Source organism: Coturnix japonica, chromosome 5, assembly GCF_054131305.1.
Source record: "Coturnix japonica strain WE chromosome 5, WE-NBRP24, whole genome shotgun sequence".
Taxonomy (NCBI): Eukaryota; Metazoa; Chordata; class Aves; order Galliformes; family Phasianidae; genus Coturnix; species Coturnix japonica.
Window position 1 is genome coordinate 2,346,383 of NC_140667.1, and position 19,096 is coordinate 2,365,478.

Below are 19,096 nucleotides of genomic sequence, written 5' to 3' on the forward strand. Positions count from 1 at the left end.
CTTTGGAAGGGGGGGACTTCTAGAATGGAGTAGAGACCCAACAGGGCTAACTCAAAGCCGGAGCTTGTTTACTGCCTCAGGCTCTTTCTCTTGGGGTTCTTGAAACCTCCTCTCAGAACATCACTGCTCCTGAAGATAAAACAAAAGTGCATCGCCTGCAATCATGCATTGCTCTGGGGAGATCAGCAACACATGGCCTCAGTGTGCACAAGGGAGTCTGTGACCCAGGTTTAGTCTCTGCGGCTGTTCTGGCAGCTTGTGGTTCTCAGGGGTGAAGCAGCTTCATGTTGTCTCTGTTTGTCATTTCAGGAGCAAGTCCCATTCTGAAATCAGCTTGGAGGGGTTTTATGAGACAAAGCCACTTTCTCCCGTGCAGAAGGACCCCGTGGAGCTGCTTCTCCTGGACACAAAGGAACGTCTGTCTGTGGAGCTGCAGGACCGCCGTGCCCCTCTTGCCACCATGGAGAGCCTCTCTGACAATGAATCCATCTACAGCTTCGATTCGAGGCGCTCCTCTGGTTTCCGGAGCATCCGAGGCTCCCCCAGCCTCCACGCTGTTATGGAGAAGGATGAGACACACTGCTTTTATATAGACCCTGCTATCCCTGAGGAGAACCCCTCCCTCAGCTCTCGGACAGAGCTGCTGGCTGCTGATAGCCTCTCCAAGCACTCCCAGGAGACTCAGGCTCCTGACAATGCGCTCAACAGCGGTGGCACCACCCCTCAGAGGCGCTGCAGCGAGGAGGGGGCCAGCATCGAGGGGGACCGTGTTTCTTTAGCCCCCCGTGAGGAGCTGGCCCTCCAGAACGGACGGCTCACCGATGTTCCCAGTCCTCAGGTGCTGGAATTTGCCGAGTTCATAGACAGCCTCTTTAATTTGGATAGCAAAAGCAGCTCTTTCCAGGACATCTACTGCATGATGGTATCAGATAGCTCCAGTGACTTCGCAGAGATGCCCAAATCTGTTAGCGATCAGGAGATCCTGTTGAGGGCACAGTATGAACCCAACTTAGTCCCAAAGCCCCCGAGGTTGTTTGCAGGCTCAACAGATCCTTCGTCGGGCATCTCTGTCTCACCTTCCTTCCCCCTTAGTTCATCCGGAGAGCTCATGGACATCACTCCCACGGGTGTGAGCAGCCAGGAGTGCCTGGCCACTGACAAAATCCGGACTTCCACCCCCACCGGGCACGTAACCAGCCCTGCCAAGCAGGAGGACCTCATGATTTCAGCCCTCTAGTGCAGGGTAAAGGGGTGCAGCTCTGAGAGCTGATCCCATAGGCTGAGTGCTGGGATAATACTCAGAGAGGAGGTGGTCGTCAGGCAGTTGGAATTGGTGGAGACAGCTGGAAACATTCCTTCTGGGGTGACACGGTGGTGGCATGCCGTCTGGAGGATGGATTGTGCTTGAGTACCATGCTTGCTTCTGGGAGAAGAAGCATTGCTTCACAAGGCCTGCTACACTAGGAGGGTCTGAGCTACTAAAGGTAGATGCAAGTTCCCTACCTCAGCCTGTCTCATTCCATGTAAGAGGCAGATTCCTTGCCCCAGGGCACCTGCTGAGTTTGGAAGTGAGATACCTTGCTCCAGGGAATTTGCAAGGGCAAAGGGGGTAGAGGTTTGAGAGTTGGATAGACAGAAGTGAGGGGGGCAGGCCAGAACCCCCCCCCTCCCTCGGTACCATTTCAGTGGTTTTGGAAATGAACGTATTGAGACTTTGGGCCCTGTTGCACTACCATGTCAGATCTGGCCCAAGATCCAATTCGTCACACTTCCATGGGGATTGCCTTCCTGGGACACTCTCCTCTTTTAAAGCCATTGGGGCTGTATTCTCCCCATATGCAGTCTCCCCTCCCCTGGCCAGGTGCAGCAAGAATTGGGCTGGCACTGTGTTTTCTCTCCCCTGAGTGCTTCTGTGTTCAGTGATCACCAGGCTGCTCCTGAGAGGAATGGAAGCTACTCAGAAGAGCCTGAAGCCCTCTGCCATGTCCCTCTTTCACCAGAAAAAGTTATCCTGGACATCACCATCATCACTCAGTGCCCTGGACTGCTCTGAGCTGGCGATGCTCCTGCAGGACTGACAGAGCTGCATGGATGGATCAACTTAAAGATTGAAATGGCTCATCTATACCCAGTGTTGCTTTCTAGGCACACTGGGATCCCCTCCTGGACCCTGCCGGGTCCTCATGCTACCCATGTGCAGTTATCGCAGATCAGTGCCAGCCACTGATCAGTGCCAGCCACTGTCATTGGGAGTTCAGGGAAAAGATGACTTTTATTAAGTATTGAAATCTTCTGTATGTTTACAAAGCTGCTAAGCTTTTGGAAGGTATTTATTAGGCGACCAGGGGGGCTCTCTCTAGGCTAAAAGTATATTTGTGTGCTCACAAGTCCTCCGCTTTAGAAGCAGGGTGGGGTGATGGGAGACCATTTGGCTCTGAGTCTGGGGGTAGCTGTGTCCCTCGCCCATTCTCCCTGATGCACAACGTATTACAAAGCTCAACCAAGTCATTAGTGAGACTACCTAAGCGCTGCTGTGCAGAGCCTCCATGCCCAGAGGAGCCTGCTGGAGCTATCCAAGAAGGGTATCTCCGTGGTTTGAAGCTGGAAAGAAATGAGCTATCTAGAAAGTTGAACATACTGTGACCTCGTGCAATCCTTTAACTGGCAGAGCATCTTCAGTGGAGTTACCAGTGTAGTCTCACTGGGGCTCTGTCCTCCCTCACTGGAAAAGATATTCCTCTTTTTACTTCCTTCTAACGCTAGGGATGTGACTTCCCCCTTCTTAGCTGTGGTATTGCTGATGTGGGAAGATGCTGTGCTTCCCAGGAGCTTGGTTTGCAATAGCTCCTGGGCTCCCATGTTTCCTTAGGCTCTGGCTATGATCACTGGCAGCCCTGGTCGTGGCTCAGGGCTGTGCTGCCCTGGATGCAGCACAGAGAGCACAGTGGTATCAAATGCCATCACTTCAGAGTAGGAGCACTTTATAGCTGCTGTGTGTTGATGTAAGTGACTTCAGGTGCACAGAGATGAACTGGACTTTGTCCAAGCGCTGATCCTCCTGCTCAGTTTTGTGTAGGATACTCTATCCCCCTGCTGTTTAAAAGGTACAGGGCCCTTAGAAACGCAGGGCTTTTGTTCAAACAGGCAGTAAAACTTTGTCCCAGAGGGGACCTTTTCTATATGATCTTGATTTAGAGGGAAGAATCCCCTCTGAATTAGCCGTAATCTGTAAAAGAAGAAAAACACTTTGTTCCAAGCAACGAGAAGTTGTTTTGTCAGTCCTCCAGAACAGGGAGGTGATGGTTCAGGAGCTCGTACAGACAGCTCTGTAAGTGCCATCGGATCATCCACCACTGCAGACCACAAGGGAAGGCTGAATTGCTGCAGGTAGTCAAGAAGCAGTTCAAGGGTGATATCCAGAAATAGGTATGTGGGTAGTTGTGAGGGGAAAGGGAGCTGAAGCATAGGGAGCCTGAGGCTAGCAGGCTGGCTCACCTCCTGATGCAGACTGCTGCCATGCACACGCAGCGGGGAAAAGGACTTCGCTTCTGCCTCTAGTTGTTGGCAGAAAATGGGTCGTGAAAACACTTAGCACTTCAGCAGAGCTTTATATCTGCAAAGCACTTTACAAACATGAAGGAAAGAATCACCCCTGTCCCTGGCACTGAGCTATTAGGAGACGTCTCTCTGAGACTGGGTGGAACTACTGGTGCCCTACCCGAGGGACTGAGAGGAGATGATGCGAGCTTAGAAAGGTGGATAACCTCCCTCTTTAAGAACAAGTTGTTTCACTGGTGACCTGACGTTGAATGGCTCACAGGATTGCACTAGAAAGTCACTTCTGACCTGGATACCTCCCATATGTCCTGGAAAACAATCATGGTGTGACTGTTTCCTTCTCTGTGCCATTGGAACTGTGTCCCTAGGGAACGGGCTGACCTTGCCCTGACCAGCTGTAGCATGAAACAGCCTGGCATGCTGCATTTCTTTTTCTTTATTTTTGCTCTGTGATTATCAGGCTTCTCTGAAAAGCCTGGAAATGCCTCATATTTGTGACCTGGCCTTGCCAGAGGCCACGTCAAGGTGCAAAAGAGCCCTTCTGGTTAACGTTCTGACTGTATGGCATTATGGGCGATTCCTGGTTTTTCCATTGCTCGGTTGACAAACAGGTCTGTTCCCAGCCCTCACAAAAAGGTCCTCACTGAGTAAATCCACATTGTTTGCATTATTCCAGCTTTCAATGTCTGAGTGTCTTCATTCTTATCACTGCTGTGCTGCAGGAGCCTCTGGACAGGCTGCTCTCCTGCTCTGTCCTGGCAGAGTTACAGACACATCCTAACTCTGTAGCTACATCCCTCATTCATACTCATCCATACATACATTTCTGTGCTCCTTATTCCTGTTGCCAGAAGCTACCTCGCTTCTTGGTTACCCCATCTCAGCATGATGGGGTCCCTTAGAGCACATCCGTGGTAGCACTACTTAAAAAACTGTCCCTGCAGATCTCGCCATGACCCAAACCACAGGTGAATGGGATTCCTGATGCTGTGCATCATCCCTGGATTCTTGTCTTGCTGCATTTCTGTGGCAGATAAAGCTATCGAGAAAGGTCAAAGCACTTTTGCCACCAAGAGGCTCAGCAGATGCAATGAGGCATTTGTGGCTTTTGCTTACCCTGTTTTTGATCAATATCTCCAGCATTCATTCATGATTTCTGCAATCTTAAGAACTGTTCAAACCATCCAGGAGTTCTCTGAGCTGTTTGCTTGCTATAGAGGACTGAGGTGGCAAAGCTGGATGTGAGCACAGACGTATAAATCCAACGATCCCTGTTTATGTTTATTTACCCGAACAAACCCATCAGCTTCGCCTTTTGCTTAATTATAGAATGATATAATTGGGTTGAATGGGATCTTGAGGATCATCTAGTTCCAGCCCTGCTGGTGTGGGGGCTTAAAAGCTCTTTCAGCTTTCCTCTCTTCTGCAGCATTATAGTCAAAGTCTGAGATCCCCACCATCTCTTGCTTCTGATCCCTTCTCTTTCACTTTACCCCACTAAATATGGAATTTTTGCTGAGCTGTTTCTTAATTATTCTGCTACCAACAGACTCTCACAGAACTCCTCTGCACTTTAGGAAGCCCACAGATGAATTGCGTGATCCTCTTTCTAGTCGGAAAAGCTTAGGGTAGGAAAAGTCTTGTTGGCTGAATGCTTCCTTGGTACTTCTGGAGAAGTAATACATTAAAGCAGTATGAAGAGGTGGAAGGAAAATGGGTAGAATAGCTGTCACTTGGAACCTAAGAGCTCACGTTCAGAGGAGAGATTTACTTCTTGGCAGGTGAGAGATGTCAGTTTCAGGGCTGGATTTAGGGCATCTCTTGTGCCAAAGCTCCCCCTCATGGTGTTGCTGCGTGGTGGAGGCAGTGCTCTGTGTGAGAGGTGCGTGAATCAGGTTGTGCCAGTGCTCATGTGATCTGTTAGTGGGTAAATCTCCTCTGCTCAAGGTCTGACTCTGTCTTCGCAAGGATGGATGCTGACAGGGCCATAACACATTCTGAACTGCCCTCTGCAGTTCTGGTCTCACTGACGTTCCAGGCTGGTTCTGGAACAGTCATTTCCCAAAGGTAAGTGTTCTCTCTTTGGAGAGTCGGTCATTTCTGCAGCTCATTGCTCTGTATGAGTCCTGACCTTATCGCTTCATTCTGTGCTTTGTTTTTCATCCATTTAAGCTCCCCACCTGCCCAGCACATCCATACGATGGAGGGACCTTTATGTGGCTCCTTATTCCATTAACCACAGCAGCACAGAAACGAGCATCTTTCTTGTTTTGAAACGGGGATCCTGCTGCCTTGCTTTGCAGCCCTTTGTGCAGTTCTGATGGCTCAGAGTCAGAGGCACCTGGTGCAGTTGGCAGTACCAAGGCGAGCTATATTTGCTAAGTTACAGCCACACGTTTTTAGGGTCTTCTCCCCTTTATCAGCACCCCACGGTTCTCACTGGCCCAGCTGCTGAACCTGCAGCTTCCTACCTTTTCCTCCACAAACACTGCAGCCGATGGCAGAGGTGATGTTCAGGTAAGGCTCTCAAGCTCATGCCTGTCTCGGTGATCATCTTTATCACTCATGTCAGCACAGGATCCTGTGTCCCTATGCTCTGCTGAGAGGTCACTGCCTGTCCCAGCAATGCTGCCCTCCGGATCCCTGCTCCGAGCTGCCCCAGCATGAAGACTACAAGGAAACTAAAGCACTCTTCACATGCCATTCTCACTTGACTTTTTGTACTTATGTATGAAAGTTCGAAACTCATATTGCTGTAAAGAAAAGATACAGATTAATATAGCATATTATATAAAGATATATGTATATAATTTTTTCCCCCCACCCCCTTATATTGTATGGCACTGTATAAAATGAATGTCGAAGCATGACTGGTGTATGTGACTGTTCCCACGCCTGACCTGGGGGGTGATGGCTGTGAAGGGTCAGGAGAGGAGCAGGAGCTTTTTGAGCAGCCATAAGGAATGCAGGCTGCAAAAGGAACACCTGGATAATATTAATGCCATCATGGAGTCGATTTTGGGGCTGTTCCTGAAGAGGCTGAGCACTATCAGGGCATGAAGAGCTCAGAGGTGGCTGAACTACCGAGTTCCTATAAAAATGCCCATAAAAAGTGCTGGTATGTTGAAGTGCCCGCCTGACGCTTTGCTTTGGCTTGGTTTTGTTTTCCTATCCGTGGCTATCGGGTAGTCTCATAAAAAGATATTACTTCTATAAACACTTCCTCTCTCAGAGAGAGAAAAACCATTAAACTCCGGATCCTACCCTTGTGTAAACGCAGAATAAGCCGCGCTGTGGAGGAATAATACAGTTCCTAAGGAGAAAGCTCATGAATGTGATCACAACAGGCACTGTGGGCGTTGCTTTGAGACCTGTTTTATGTTAAATACCCGAGCAGGGATGGAGCTGCTATTCCCAAGGCGACTCTCTGACTGTTTGGTGCAATGTAGCAAGGAAAAGTGTTTCAGCTCATTGGCCATAAAGAGCCACAGCAGAGGGTGCTGTGCTCGTGCTGCAGCCATGAGAGCTCCCCAGAACGCGTGTCCCTCGCTGGCGACCTTCCCTTATCCTTTGAATCAATGGTGGTGTTCTCTCCATCTTGGGAACAAACCTCTCGTAGTTAATGCATAACCAGGGAGAGATTTATCAGCGCCGTTCTCTTGCCAAGGGGAGATAACCCAGCAGGCCCACAGTGGTCTGCTTCCGCCTGCAGCAGCTGCCTTGGGTGTGGATGGGGCATCCAAGAGGCAGCAGAGTTTTGTTTAGGTGGCTGCACCGCTTCCATTCTGCAATGCTTTCGTTCTGCACAGCTGTCAGGAGGATCCCAGCACAGCCACGCTTGCTGCAGGGGAAAGAATTGCAGCAGTGTTTGAGGCAAGGAGGAGCTGTACCAAAGCAGAGACCCACAGAGAGCAGAGAAGGCAGCATCTGCAGGAAGATGAGGCCGTTCCCAGCAGGCAGGGAGCAATCTGGGATGTACCTTACACAGCTGTGATAACCCTATCAGCGGTGTTGAAGCGAACGTGGCCAATGACCCCAGAGTGAATGACTCTCCTTTGTACCGTGCTGATGTTCCCTTGCTGCTCTGTCTGCCTTCCTGCATCCCCAGGCAAAAGCTATAAGGAAAGGAGGAAGATACTGAGCTTTTCTCCATCCCAGCATCCTTCATCTCAAAGCCAAGTTATGCACGTTTCTGTTGTTTCCTGGATGTACAGGCAGGCTCAAAGCATTGCAGCACCTGATAAGAGCTGTGGGGAAGTCAGGTGGGGTCAAGGAGAGAAGTTTCTCTGTCCCTCCATGCAGCCAAACAGCCATGGGAAATACCAGCTCAGCAACAGTCTCAGAGATTGCAGCTCCTGTACTGAAGCCCCTTTAGCCCTTGTGGCATCTGAGCACCTGTGGCCTTAGATTTGAAACTGATGTGCCCTCGAGCTGCTAAATAAGTCGACGTGTGAACCCTGAGCACGTAGCATAGGCCAGCAGTGGGGGGTCTTTCTGCTCCTGCTGACTTGTCACCATAAAGGGTATTTGGAGACCAAAAGCTCTCCCAGCTGTGTTTGAGAACACAGGGTGAGGGCTGGGGGGCACTCAGCTTTATCTTATTGTCCATGGAGGTGCCCAAGGCTGGGCTGGATGGAGCAGCTTGGTCTGAGCCCTATGGCAGGGGTTGAAGCTAGAGGGGCTTTGGGGACCCTTCCAACCCAACTGTTCTGTGGTTCTGTGCTCTTGAAGGACCCTTCCAACCCAACCATTCCATGGTCCTGTGATCTCTAAGGACCCTTCCATCCCAATCATTCTATGGTTCTTTGATCTTGAAGGACCCTTCCAACCCAACCGCTCTACAATCTTTGAGGTCCCTTTTATTAGGGACAATTATGGGAACAAGTCTGGGATGAGAGCAGTCATTGCCAGACACGATGACTTGGGATGATGTGCCCTGAGTCCAGTGGGGTCGTTTATTGGGATCGGGAGCCTCAATCGTGGGCTCTGTCACCTGCAGTGGGCCTCGGGCTGCACACTGAATGCAGATTGCCACAAAGCAAACGTTTTGCTTCCTTCCCACGCAGCCTGTACCCAAAGCTGGGGGTTGGGGGGGTTGGGGGGGGGGGATGAGGAACAAGGGCAGCGGGGCAGCAGAGAATAACAATTGTCTTAAGGGAAAGAGGCAGAGGGGAGAAAAAAAGGGCTGTTGAGCTCTTTCTTTCCACCCCTGAAATAATAGACCCATTACTATCCCCAAACCTCAGCCCCCCTCCCCTCCGCCGAGAAGAATTGGTCACTGCACAGCTGTGCGAGAGAGAAAAATATATTTATATATATCAGAGAATCTGCCCTTCTGAATTAGTGCGCGGGGCCGGACAAAACCTCATTGTGTTCTTTATCTGCCCCGCACAGAATGGCCCCACAGTCTCGGGCTGGCAGGGGCTCGTCTTTTGGTGAACTGCGGTCGGATCACTGTGACTTCATTTAGATACTGTCCCGTTATCAGGGGGGAGGGAGGAGGGAGGGCGAGAAAACACCACCGTCCCGCAAAACGCCACCGACCCGACCCGACCCATCCCGACCCTCCGCCGGGTCCGTACGGGAGCGGGGCCGCCCCGCTGCGCTGCCCTCCGCAGCCGGCAGGGGGCGCCGTAAGGGGCAGGGCGGGGCGGGGGCGGAGCGGGGCAGCCGGCGGCGGAGGCCGATGGGCAGCGGGCGGCCGCGCTCGGCGCCGGCAGCGGCTCTGGGCCCCGCGCGGAGCGGCCCCGGGGGCTGTCCGTCCCCCTGCGGGCTCGGCCGGTAGCGCCGTGCATGGCACAGCTATGGAGGTGGTGGACGAGACGGAGGCTCTGCAGCGCTTCTTCGAAGGTACGGCCAGCCGCGGGGGGACCTCCTTCCTTCCTTTCCCTTTCCTCTTCCTTTCCCATTCCTCTTCCTTTCCCTTTCCTTTCCCCTGTCCTTCCATTCCATTCCTTCCTTCCCTTTCCCTTCTTCCTTTCTTCTTCCTTCTCTCTCTTCTTCCTTCCCCCTTTTTCCTCATTACTCTCCGTCTCTTTCTCCATCTCCCTTTTGCCATCACCCCTTTTGCAGAGTGAAGGCAGCCAGTGCTGAGTGGCTGTTTCTCCATCTCCTCTCTTTGCTCCCTTTGAAGAGCATTGAGCAGAGCTTTTTGCAGAGCCCCTTGGTCAACTGCATCCCTTTGGTGCTGTTGTTAGGCAGCAGATGCTCTATATACAACACAGCGTTGGAGAGGAGAGGTCCTGGTGCAAAAGTGGGTCTGTAGATGCCTGATGTTGTAGAGCAGAGATGGGTTTTCCCAGGGCTCTGCGTGACCTGAAGGGTTAATGGTTTCTGAGTGTAAGGCCGATCAGTTGGAGCTCTTGAGTTGAAGGGGGAGAAGTGGGAACGATGTTCCTCTTTAACGCCTTCTTTAAAGGTATCTCTGGTTTCCCTTCCTGCGTGTTCAGACCATCCTTTTTATAGTGAAACCCTTTTTCTCCTGGTTGGGATGGAGGGGGGTGATGCTGGGAGGAGGGCGCGCGGGATGCTGGGGCTGCTGGCAGCGGAGCTAAAGGAGCTTTGCTTTGGTCTTCCCGTAGCATTGGGAGTGTTTGCCTGGAGCATTTGTATGTTGTATCAAAGGAAAAAGGAGGGAGTTGAAAGCTCCTGACCCTTGGCTGGCATCCTGCTAGAAACCTTACCTTCCTCACTGCCTACCGCTCGCATAAGGGAAAGAGTTACGACAGAGCTCAGCTATTCGGGATCCCTCTCTCTCCCAGCTAATTTATGAGATAAGAGGCTGGTAAAGAATGTATGGTGAGAAGGATGCGCAGAGCCAGGCTGGAGGGGAAGGGGAAGGGGGTGGTTTGGTCATCGGGATTGGGCAAGGAGCCCCCAGAAGAGTGGGGAACACTGGAAGCTTGGAGGGTTTGGGGTTGCCACTCTACGGGAGGAGATGGGGGCCATTGCTCCGCTTTCCTGCTTAGGAGGAAATTCTTAATTATGAGGGCAGTGAAGTTCTGGTAGAGGATGCCCAGAGAAGCTGTGGATGCCCCATCCTTGGAGGTGCCCAAATCCAGGTTGGATGGGGCCGTGGGCAGCCTAAACTGCTGGGGGCAAGCAGCCATGGTTCTATGATTGTGTGATCTTCAAGGAACCTTCCAACCCAACCATTCTATGGTTCTGTGATCTTTAAGGACCCTTCCAACCCAACCACTGTGTGGTTCTGTGATCTTTAAGGACCCTTTCAACCCAACCATTCTATGGTTCTGAGGTCTTCAAGGACCTTTCCAACCCAACCATTCCATGGTTCTGTGATCTTTTAAGGACCTTTCCAACCCAACCATTTGATGACTGTAGGATTTGACGCTTGGTCTTGAGGTAGCAGTGCAACTACAGAGGATCAGAGTTTCTGCTTCCTTTGAGGCATATAGAAAAAAGTTTCTGGGGGGGATATGGATTTCACTTTGACTGTTCTCCCCTCTGTCTGCCCAGCCTGTGCATGCTCTGAGTGCATCCCTGGCAATAGGCTTTGCAGTGCATCACTGCGGTGCTCCATGTGGGGCCACGTCTCTGTGGGGTGGGCTGGCGCAGCAGGGAAGGAAAGAGGCTTTGTGTGGGGCTGAGCAGAGTGAGCCCGTGACAGAGTCGTCCCGGGGAACCTGGTACAGCACAAACACATGACCATCCCTCCTGGTAATCCCCTCGCAGACCCAAATCCCAGAGTGTAGCAGCTGTGTGCTCCCCGGCCCTCCCACTCCTCCCCAGAGGAACAGAAAAGCTGGCAATCAGCAGCGCTGCGAGCTGGACAGGCAGCAAAATGACAGAGGGCGAGAGCAGGGATGCAGCAGGGGTTTGACGTCTGCTCTCACCATGCTCAGGATGCACTGGATCCGAGCAGGTAACAGTCCAGGTCCCTCTCCATCTTCCCTCAGCTCAGCTTCCCCTCCTCACTCTGTCTTTTATTCTGAGCCCATTTTCAGCTCTGGGGAGCATTCCTTGGCAGAGGGCTTTGCTCCATCCAGGAGGTCCGAGAGCCCTCATCCAGAGCACTCATCCTTTCCCTTGTAACCACACTGGTTCTTCTCTGCATCCTGCCCTCTATTCCTCAGCTTCCCCCAAACCTTCTTTCTCCTGGATGAGAAAAGGACAGGGGATGTGGGGACAGAGTAAGCAACTTGTAGGAGGGTGGATCTCTTAAGGACATCTGATAAGGGGTGGCTTGTGATTCAGAGCCACGTGTGCCCGTGGAGGCTGTGTTGGGGATGGCAAGAGGTACTTTGCCCATGCTCATGTTGATGTTGGTATCACTGGGGAGCCGATGCCCATGCAGGGACCAGCTGTGAGGCAGGGAAAGGTGCTGCAGAGCCTTGGGGAGGTGTGACCGGGCTGCTGGTGACTCAGAGATCCCTGCTGGCACAAGGGCTGCTGCCTGCAACAGGTATCAGAAAGAGATGCTGGCCCAGAGGGTGCCCTGCTGGGGTGGAATGGGAGGTCCAGCTGGGCTGAAGAAGTGCAGCTGCTGGTGTGATGCATCTTTTCCTTTGCTGACCCCATCGTGCCTGGATGTGGTACAGTGATCCCAAAGGCTGGCCGAGGCTGGGAACCTCGTAAAGGCATTTCTATGTCTGGTGCACACACAAGGTGCAATAAGGCAGCAGTGAGTGGTTTGGGTCTTCTGGAGAGCAGATGTGAAGGTGGGAGTTGTCACACGGCCTTGTTGATGTGAGTGAGGTCTGTGGCTGTGGATCCTGGCCGGGAGGTTGAACTGTGTTCCCCCTGAGACACAAAGCAGGACTTGGTGCTGGGCTTGTGCTTGGGAATTACTCACCAATGCGTGGGCCTTCTGGAGAGGTCCAAGGGGCCGAGGAGCCCAGAGGATAAAGCTTTTGTCCACAGCCTGCACCACCAGCTTCTCCAAAAGGGCTTATTGTCACCTGGAAATACTCCATTGGAAGAACAAAGCTCTCCAGTATATGCAGAGTGGTGGAAGTCTCCACTGAGCAAAGCATGCACGGTGAGCACTGCAGGGAGCTGGGCATTGCCCCCTGGCACACACGTGTGTATGAGGCTGGTCCCTGCAACGCATCCCTGCCAGGCACTGCGGCAGCAAGGCTTGTTGGGAAGCCCCTTGTCTCCCTGTAGCCGTGCTGCTGGTTGGGACTTGGACTTTGTGCTCTCTGATAAGAACCCCAGTAAGCTAAAGGTGCATGAGGAATGATTAACCAGCGTGTGTGTTGCCCGTGGATGGGGGAGCAGCTGGCGGCACAGACAGGAAAGGGCTGGTGGCTTTTGGGATGGAGCTGGCTGGTTGCCTCTTCCAGGCTCCAGCTCATAGGGCAGCATCCTTCAGGAGTAGAGAGAACCCACAGTGCGACTTTATGGGGTTTTCCAGGCTGACCCCAGAGCTGTGGGCAGGGGAAGATGAGGCTGTCAGATACAGGGGAGGTGCAGAGTCCAGAGGAGGGAATAGGGATGCTCTTAGAGGCCGGATGGCTTTGGGCACCACACTTGGCTACGCATTGGCTCCTACATCAGGCTTCATGGGTACACCCTCTTCCTTCTCCTTATCTTGCTGAACTTTGTCTGCTTTGATGCCAGTAGATTGTGTTTCTGTAGCCTCTCCAGACTTAGCCTGCGTTCACTTTTCCTTTCTTCCCACTCTTTCTCCTTCCCCATCCCCACTGCTCTGTCAAGTCATCTCCCACTGCTCTCACCACTCATGTGCCATGATCTGTGTGCCCCGGTGGCGCAGTGGTAGGAATGCCGTGTTGCAACACCGCAGGCCCTGGGTTCGAATCCCCTGTGGCGCAAGTGGTAGAAGTGCCGCTCTGCTACACAGAGGCTCGAATCCCGGGGCTTGGACTCGATGATCTCTAAGGTCCCTTCCAACCCACACGAGACTATGATACTGTGATACTATGATCTGGCTGTTGGTGTCTCCAACTTTTGTGAGTGGGTAATGAAAGTAAGTCAGAACGTGTGCTGGATGGCTCTTATTAATAGACAGCTCTCATTTATGACTTCGAGTCCGTTGTGCAGATTACAGCTATCTGCTGGAAGTCCAAACCAACAGGAAACCAAACAGTTTATCAGCCAGCCCGATCTTGCTTATCTCTTCTGTTATGACAAGTAACGGTTATGAACATTGATACAATAAAGCACTAAAAAGCACGGCTTTGACTTTATTGGAAATGAAACACCTGCTTAAAGCAAAGCAAAAGCTTCAGAAGGGCCCTATAAGGGCCATCAAGCCATTGTACAGTTGGCTGCTTGCTGATAATCTGATCGATGCTTGGCACTGCAGGACAGAAGCATCCCTTTTCATGTTGAGGTCCCATCCGGATCCATCCCTGAGGTCAGTGAGGAGCTCTGGGTGGGCACAGGGAGGGTCTGTCCATCTGCCTTCCCTCCTGTTTCGGTTCAGCCTTTGGAAGGGGTGCTGGCATGGAGAGCAGGACAGGGCTGAGTTTTCAGATGTGGAAAACATAGAGGAGAAAGGTGATGGAAGCCCTGGGGTGGAGGCAGTGGCACCTTGGACAACAGTGCTGCCTTGGCATTTCTAATCAGGTCATTCAGTGTTAAAGGAAATGCACTGGGTGGTCACAGGAGGCTGGTAATGTCAGGTTGATGGCAGTGAAATCCATCTCCCACAGAAACACATTTTTCTGTGTGACTCAAAGGAGCCAAACACTCTGATCCTCTGCAGTTGCACTGCTACCTCAAGACCAAGTGTCAAAAAGTCATACAATCATGGAATGGTTGGGTTGGAAGGGTCCTTAAAGACCACAGAACCACACAGTGGTTGGGTTGGAATGGTCCTTGAAGATCACAGAACCACACAGTGGTTGGGTTGGAAGGGTCCTTAAAGCCCCTCCTGCCCCAATCCCTGCCATGGGCTGGTTGTTCCCCACTAGCTGAGGCTGCCCAGGACACCATCCAGCCTGGCTTTGGGCATCTCCAGAGATGGAGCACCCACAGTTTCCCTGGGTAGCCTGCACCAGGGCCTCACCAGTCTCTGGGTAAAGAATTTCCTCCTATATCTCCCCTCTTTTTGTTTAAAGCTATTCCTCCTTTGCTGCTCTGACATGAGACCCAGAGCATAGCCAGCCTGCAGGGGGGATGGGATCCAAGCAGCACGTTCGGTATCTGATCTGTATTGTCTGCGAACTGTTTGCTAAATCCCTGGTGCAGGAGCAATGTTCCATTGCAGGAGACAGCTCTCGGCTGGTCGGAATGAGCAAACAGTGGGTTTTATTATGCATCTCCATACCCTTCACTACTAAAGAGAACTCAGGACACATCAGCTCATGAGCCAACCCTGAACCAATGCCAAGCATCGATGGCCCGACACTCCCGTTTACAAGATACTGATATTGGGTGCTCAGAAATAGTGATGGCCCTCCCCAGGCCCTGGAAAACATCCCATCTAGATAAATAGCTCAGCCTTCGTGTGCTCGGCCCCTTCTGGAGGCTGTCCAGGCTGGACAGGAGAGACCTCGTTGCCTCCCAACGAGAAGGGAGGAACAAGATGCCCGATCTGGACGTTGTGTTCCAGGCGCTGCTTGGCTGCCTGTAGGTTTGTGTTCTGTTGCTGTCTGATTGTTAAAGCCTCATGCCTAAGGATTGCTTTGCACGAGGCATCTCCGAGCCCCACGTGTGCACGGTGGCCCTGCAACCTCTTTGGGAGCCACAAGCCCCCATCACTGGTGGTCCTACAGCAGGGACAGTGTTGCGGTGGTCACCCTGGGGTGCTCAGTGCTGCCTTTTCCCCATACACTGGGCTCACAGAGAGACCTTCTCCACTCCTACCATCCCCACCTCCACCCTCAGTCCAGGCAGGGAGATACAAGCATTATCCTGTGGCTCTGCCCAAACAAACAGGGCAATGTGCCCCCCTGAGCGGGCACCTTGGACCCCACCAAATGGCGACGCTTGTGTGGGTGCTGCTGTTTCTGCCATCTTAGTGCATGAATGGACAAGCAGGGCATTGACGGCAGCGGGGACACACACAAATGCTCCACTGTGTCCCCTCTCACACCTTCCCCCCCTCCTCCTTGGCCCCGATGCCCAAAGGACAATGGCTCTATCCACGCCGATGTTCACAGCTGGCAAGGGTGGAGGAGAGGCTGAGACCAGGGTGGGCAGCCGGAAGGGACCCAGGGCTCTGGGGGAGAAACAGCTTGGGGAGGAAGGGACGAGGGGAGACAGGAGCTGGGGACATGTGGGTTGAGTCGGGAGAGGGAGAGAAGGGAAGGTGGACGGGCCAGAAGGAGAACAGAGGGGTTGGGGTGGTTGGGGAGGAGGATGGAGGTGTGTGGATGCTGCTGCCTCTGGGTGTTGGGCTGAAGGATGGCAGTGGTTTGGTTGCAGTGTGTCATGAATGGCATTGGCGTGGAGTTTTGCTGTTGGTTGAGCCCAGTTGTTGCTTCAAGCACCTTCTGTCCACTGGGGACTCTGCAGCTCATCCTACAGTACCAGAATCTGGTGTCTTGGTTAAACCCCAGCTCTTCTGTACCAGTGGGGATGTGAGAGCTGCTCCGTGGCTTCAGTAGGGTGGGTGATGTCCTTCAAAGAGGATCAACGGAGGGGCTCACCCCACAGTTCAAGGCGGTGCTTCGCTCTGGGGTGGTCCCAAAAGCACTCAGGGGGAGATGGGGGAGAGGTCTGTCTTGGCGTCCAACTCGGGTTACAGGAGCCACTTCTGCCAGGAGGGACTGGTTATCGTTACAGTCAGGTAATAAAGAGCGTTAATTAAGGAGGAATGCTGGGCTGGGATCTGAGGGGGGCGGGGGCTGCGGGGTCGCATTCCCCCCTGTCAGAGGGGATGTGTTCCCCACTTACACCCACAGAGTTGGGACTGCGTGCCTTAAGCATCCTGCTGTCCCCAGGGCTCTGAGCAGCCATAGGACTGCCGTGTCCTCTCACCCTCACTGCATCCCATCCTGAAGCATGGGAGGCTGCCGTTCCCAGCTGGGGAGCAGCGATCCCAAACCCGCAGCTCCTGAGCTTAGATGGTGTTTGGTTAGCATGCTGTGGCCTGGATTCCTCGTGCTCGCAGCCCGGCCAGCAGCCAATCCTCCAGAGCAGAAGGATAAACACAGGAGGAAGCCGAAAGGGACGCGGAGCCCACGGGGCCCCGGGAATCTGCCGATCTGGCAATGGGTCTGGCCAGTTGTGCAACCTATGGGTGCCACCTCGCTGCGTGGCTCCCGAGGGCTTCTATCACATCCTGCCTGCTTGGCAGTGGCTTTGTCAGCCCTTTGTCAGCCCCAGCACCATCACAGGTTCCTTGCCCGAAGCCCTTGGATTGGGGACCAGGTAGGGCCAAGCTGGCAGAGGGATGCCACCACTACCATGATACCCACTGTGGCTCTTTGTTCAGCCCCACTGCAGTCCTGCTTTTGCAGCAGAGTGCTTCATTTGTCATTCAAACCAGCACCCCCTAAAATGGGTTTCTGAAACCATTCAGCCTCTGGTGCATGGCTATGGGGATGCACCATGCAACCATGCATGGCTTGGCACAACCGCATCTCTTCTTCCTCCCCAGCCTCTGGAGGTGGTTGACCTCGTCATCTCCGGGTTTCCACATCTGGTTCTTGTTAGTGGATCCCAGGATGAAGTTCCTCCTCTCTCCCCCTTCCTCCCACCCCCAGGTGACCCAGGCAGGATTATAGGTGATTAGAAGACAGGCAACAGAGCAAGAATTGGGGGGGAGGTACTGTTATAAATAGAAATACCATAAAATTATCAGCCTATCACTCGAGGTAAATTCTGGGTTTAATCTCTCAGACCTGTAAATATGACAACTTGCAGGGGCCAGACGCCTTTAACTCTTTCAGTGCCCATCTCCAATGGGAAATGGGCTGCAGTGGAGCACCTGGAAAGGGGACAGGGATTGATATCAGGAGCAGAGCTGTGCCAGCAGCCCCGTGCCGTCGGAGCAAGGCAGCAAGCAGCTCCACTTGGATGGCGGTCGTGTTTGGAGGTTTGGGGAAGGCAGAGAAAACAAGTCCAAACATTGAGATTCCTGACATTCTCGCACATACGGGGCCTCCGAGCTGCTCGTGAGGAGGGTGCAGTGGGTTTAGCATCTGCTTCTCATGGCAGAGTTTGCCTTCAGGGCCTCCTCAGTGCTGTTGTGAGGAGGGGGCTCAGGGTAAGGCAGGGCTGGAGGGTTTGGAAACCAAACCACAGGTGACAAAAGCTCTAGTGCCATGTGGGTGTTGAGCTGCCCAGTGTGGCTTCCTGCTCCCTCCTAATCCTACGTCGGAAGGGGAGGGAACATTATTATTGTTGATAGGAGCTCGTGACTCAGTGGAGAAGCATTAACTTTTAATTAATCACCTAAGCTGGCTTGCGGTAAGAGCCCGGTATGCATGGGAGCCATGGGCAGTGGGACGTTCCCTGTCCCCACGTCCTCAAGCTGAGGACAGCCCTTCCTTTCCAGCGGGCAGCCTTTTCCCATTGCGCGTGTGCAGCTGGACCCAGCCTTGCCATTATTGTGGCAGCACAGCTGACGCAGCTCTTGCATCACATTTCTTATCTCACCCCACGCCTGGGTCTCCTCTGAGCACTCCCAAAGGTGACTTTTAAGAGAAGGCAGCAGAAAAACAGGAGAGCTCAGCAGCGCTGCTGTTATTGGAGGGCTTCCTGTCCCTTCTGGGTAGGTCCTGGGCTCCCCTTCCACTGTGGAGAAGCTGCTAGGGTTTGGAGATGGGAGAGAAAGCTATTGGGGTCAGGTACCTTGAGGCTTTTTCCTGGGCACCTCAATAGCTTGTGGAAAGGCAGCAAAATTGGTCAAGTGCCTTTTTTTGTTTTCTTGGAATCACAGAATCGTTGACATTGAGAAAAGCTCAAAGTCCAAGCCCAACCTACCTCACCATGCCCATTAACCAGCCTGCCTCACCATGACCACTGGCCACATCTCCACCTTCATTGAACACCTCTGGGGGCTGTGACTCCACCACCCCCCTGGGCAGCTCTGCCAAAGCAGCATCACTCTATTGAAAGCATAGGTCTCCAGCCCAGAACTCGGGATGAAGACATGTCTTCCAATAGCTTCTGTGGCCAGTGGTTGCCTCGTGTGGTTTGTTGGCTCGGTCTTGTTGGCCAACGGTGAGGTAATGGAGAGAGTGTAGAAGAGGTGCCTTGATTGTGAAGGGTTATGAGCCACAGGGTTTACAGGGAGCAGTGTCACCTCCTCCTGCCCACGGTACCCCACGGGCTGGGTGTCCTCGTTACCAAGGGAGAGATTCCCCTGTTCATGCAACATACATACCTCGTCTGCTTGGCAGAATTCCTGGCTGGATTTATTTCTGCCAATTTGCTTGTCTTACTATGAAAGGGATTTGCAGAGGAGAGTGTTGCCATTGGCCGGGTGTGGGCCAGAACCCCCCGTATGGGGGTTTTTTGCGGTTCATTGCTTGACCTTTCCCCAGCACATGGCCTGTGGGGGGTGAGGGCCGGCCCATGAGTTTTGGGCCTCTTGGGAAGGGCCCTCTTCCTTATCGAGGCCGGGCCTCCTCTTCCACTTTCTTGGCAGTGTCTTTGGCAC

General features: G+C 52.9%; 2 protein-coding genes across 34 annotated transcripts in view; both read left to right on the top strand.

Annotated features, from left to right (window-relative positions):
- The window catches only part of DAGLA (diacylglycerol lipase alpha), a 50,616-nt gene extending 44,188 nt beyond the window's left edge, over positions 1 to 6,428 (top strand). For all 18 annotated transcript variants that reach the window (XM_015863261.2, XM_032444690.2, XM_085547941.1 and 15 more), the window contains one exon: positions 310 to 6,428. In XM_015863261.2, coding sequence (XP_015718747.1) covers positions 310 to 1,237 — 928 coding nt within the window. In that variant the 3' untranslated portion in view covers positions 1,238 to 6,428. The remainder of the gene's footprint in view (positions 1 to 309) is intronic.
- A 2,777-nt stretch (positions 6,429 to 9,205) lies between these two features.
- MYRF (myelin regulatory factor) overlaps positions 9,206 to 19,096 on the top strand; it is a 36,389-nt gene continuing 26,498 nt past the window's right edge. For 13 of the 16 annotated variants that reach the window (XR_014946242.1, XR_014946243.1, XR_014946244.1 and 10 more), the window contains exon 1: positions 9,215 to 9,408. Coding sequence is in view for 13 of the 16 variants with exons in the window: in XM_015863215.3 (XP_015718701.2) it covers positions 9,363 to 9,408 (46 nt within the window). In the remaining 3 variants the exon portion in view is untranslated. Of the gene's footprint in view, positions 9,409 to 11,325; positions 11,441 to 19,096 lie in introns of those variants that run through there. The other 3 variants (XM_015863213.3, XM_085547930.1, XM_085547927.1) reach the window with 3 other exon arrangements.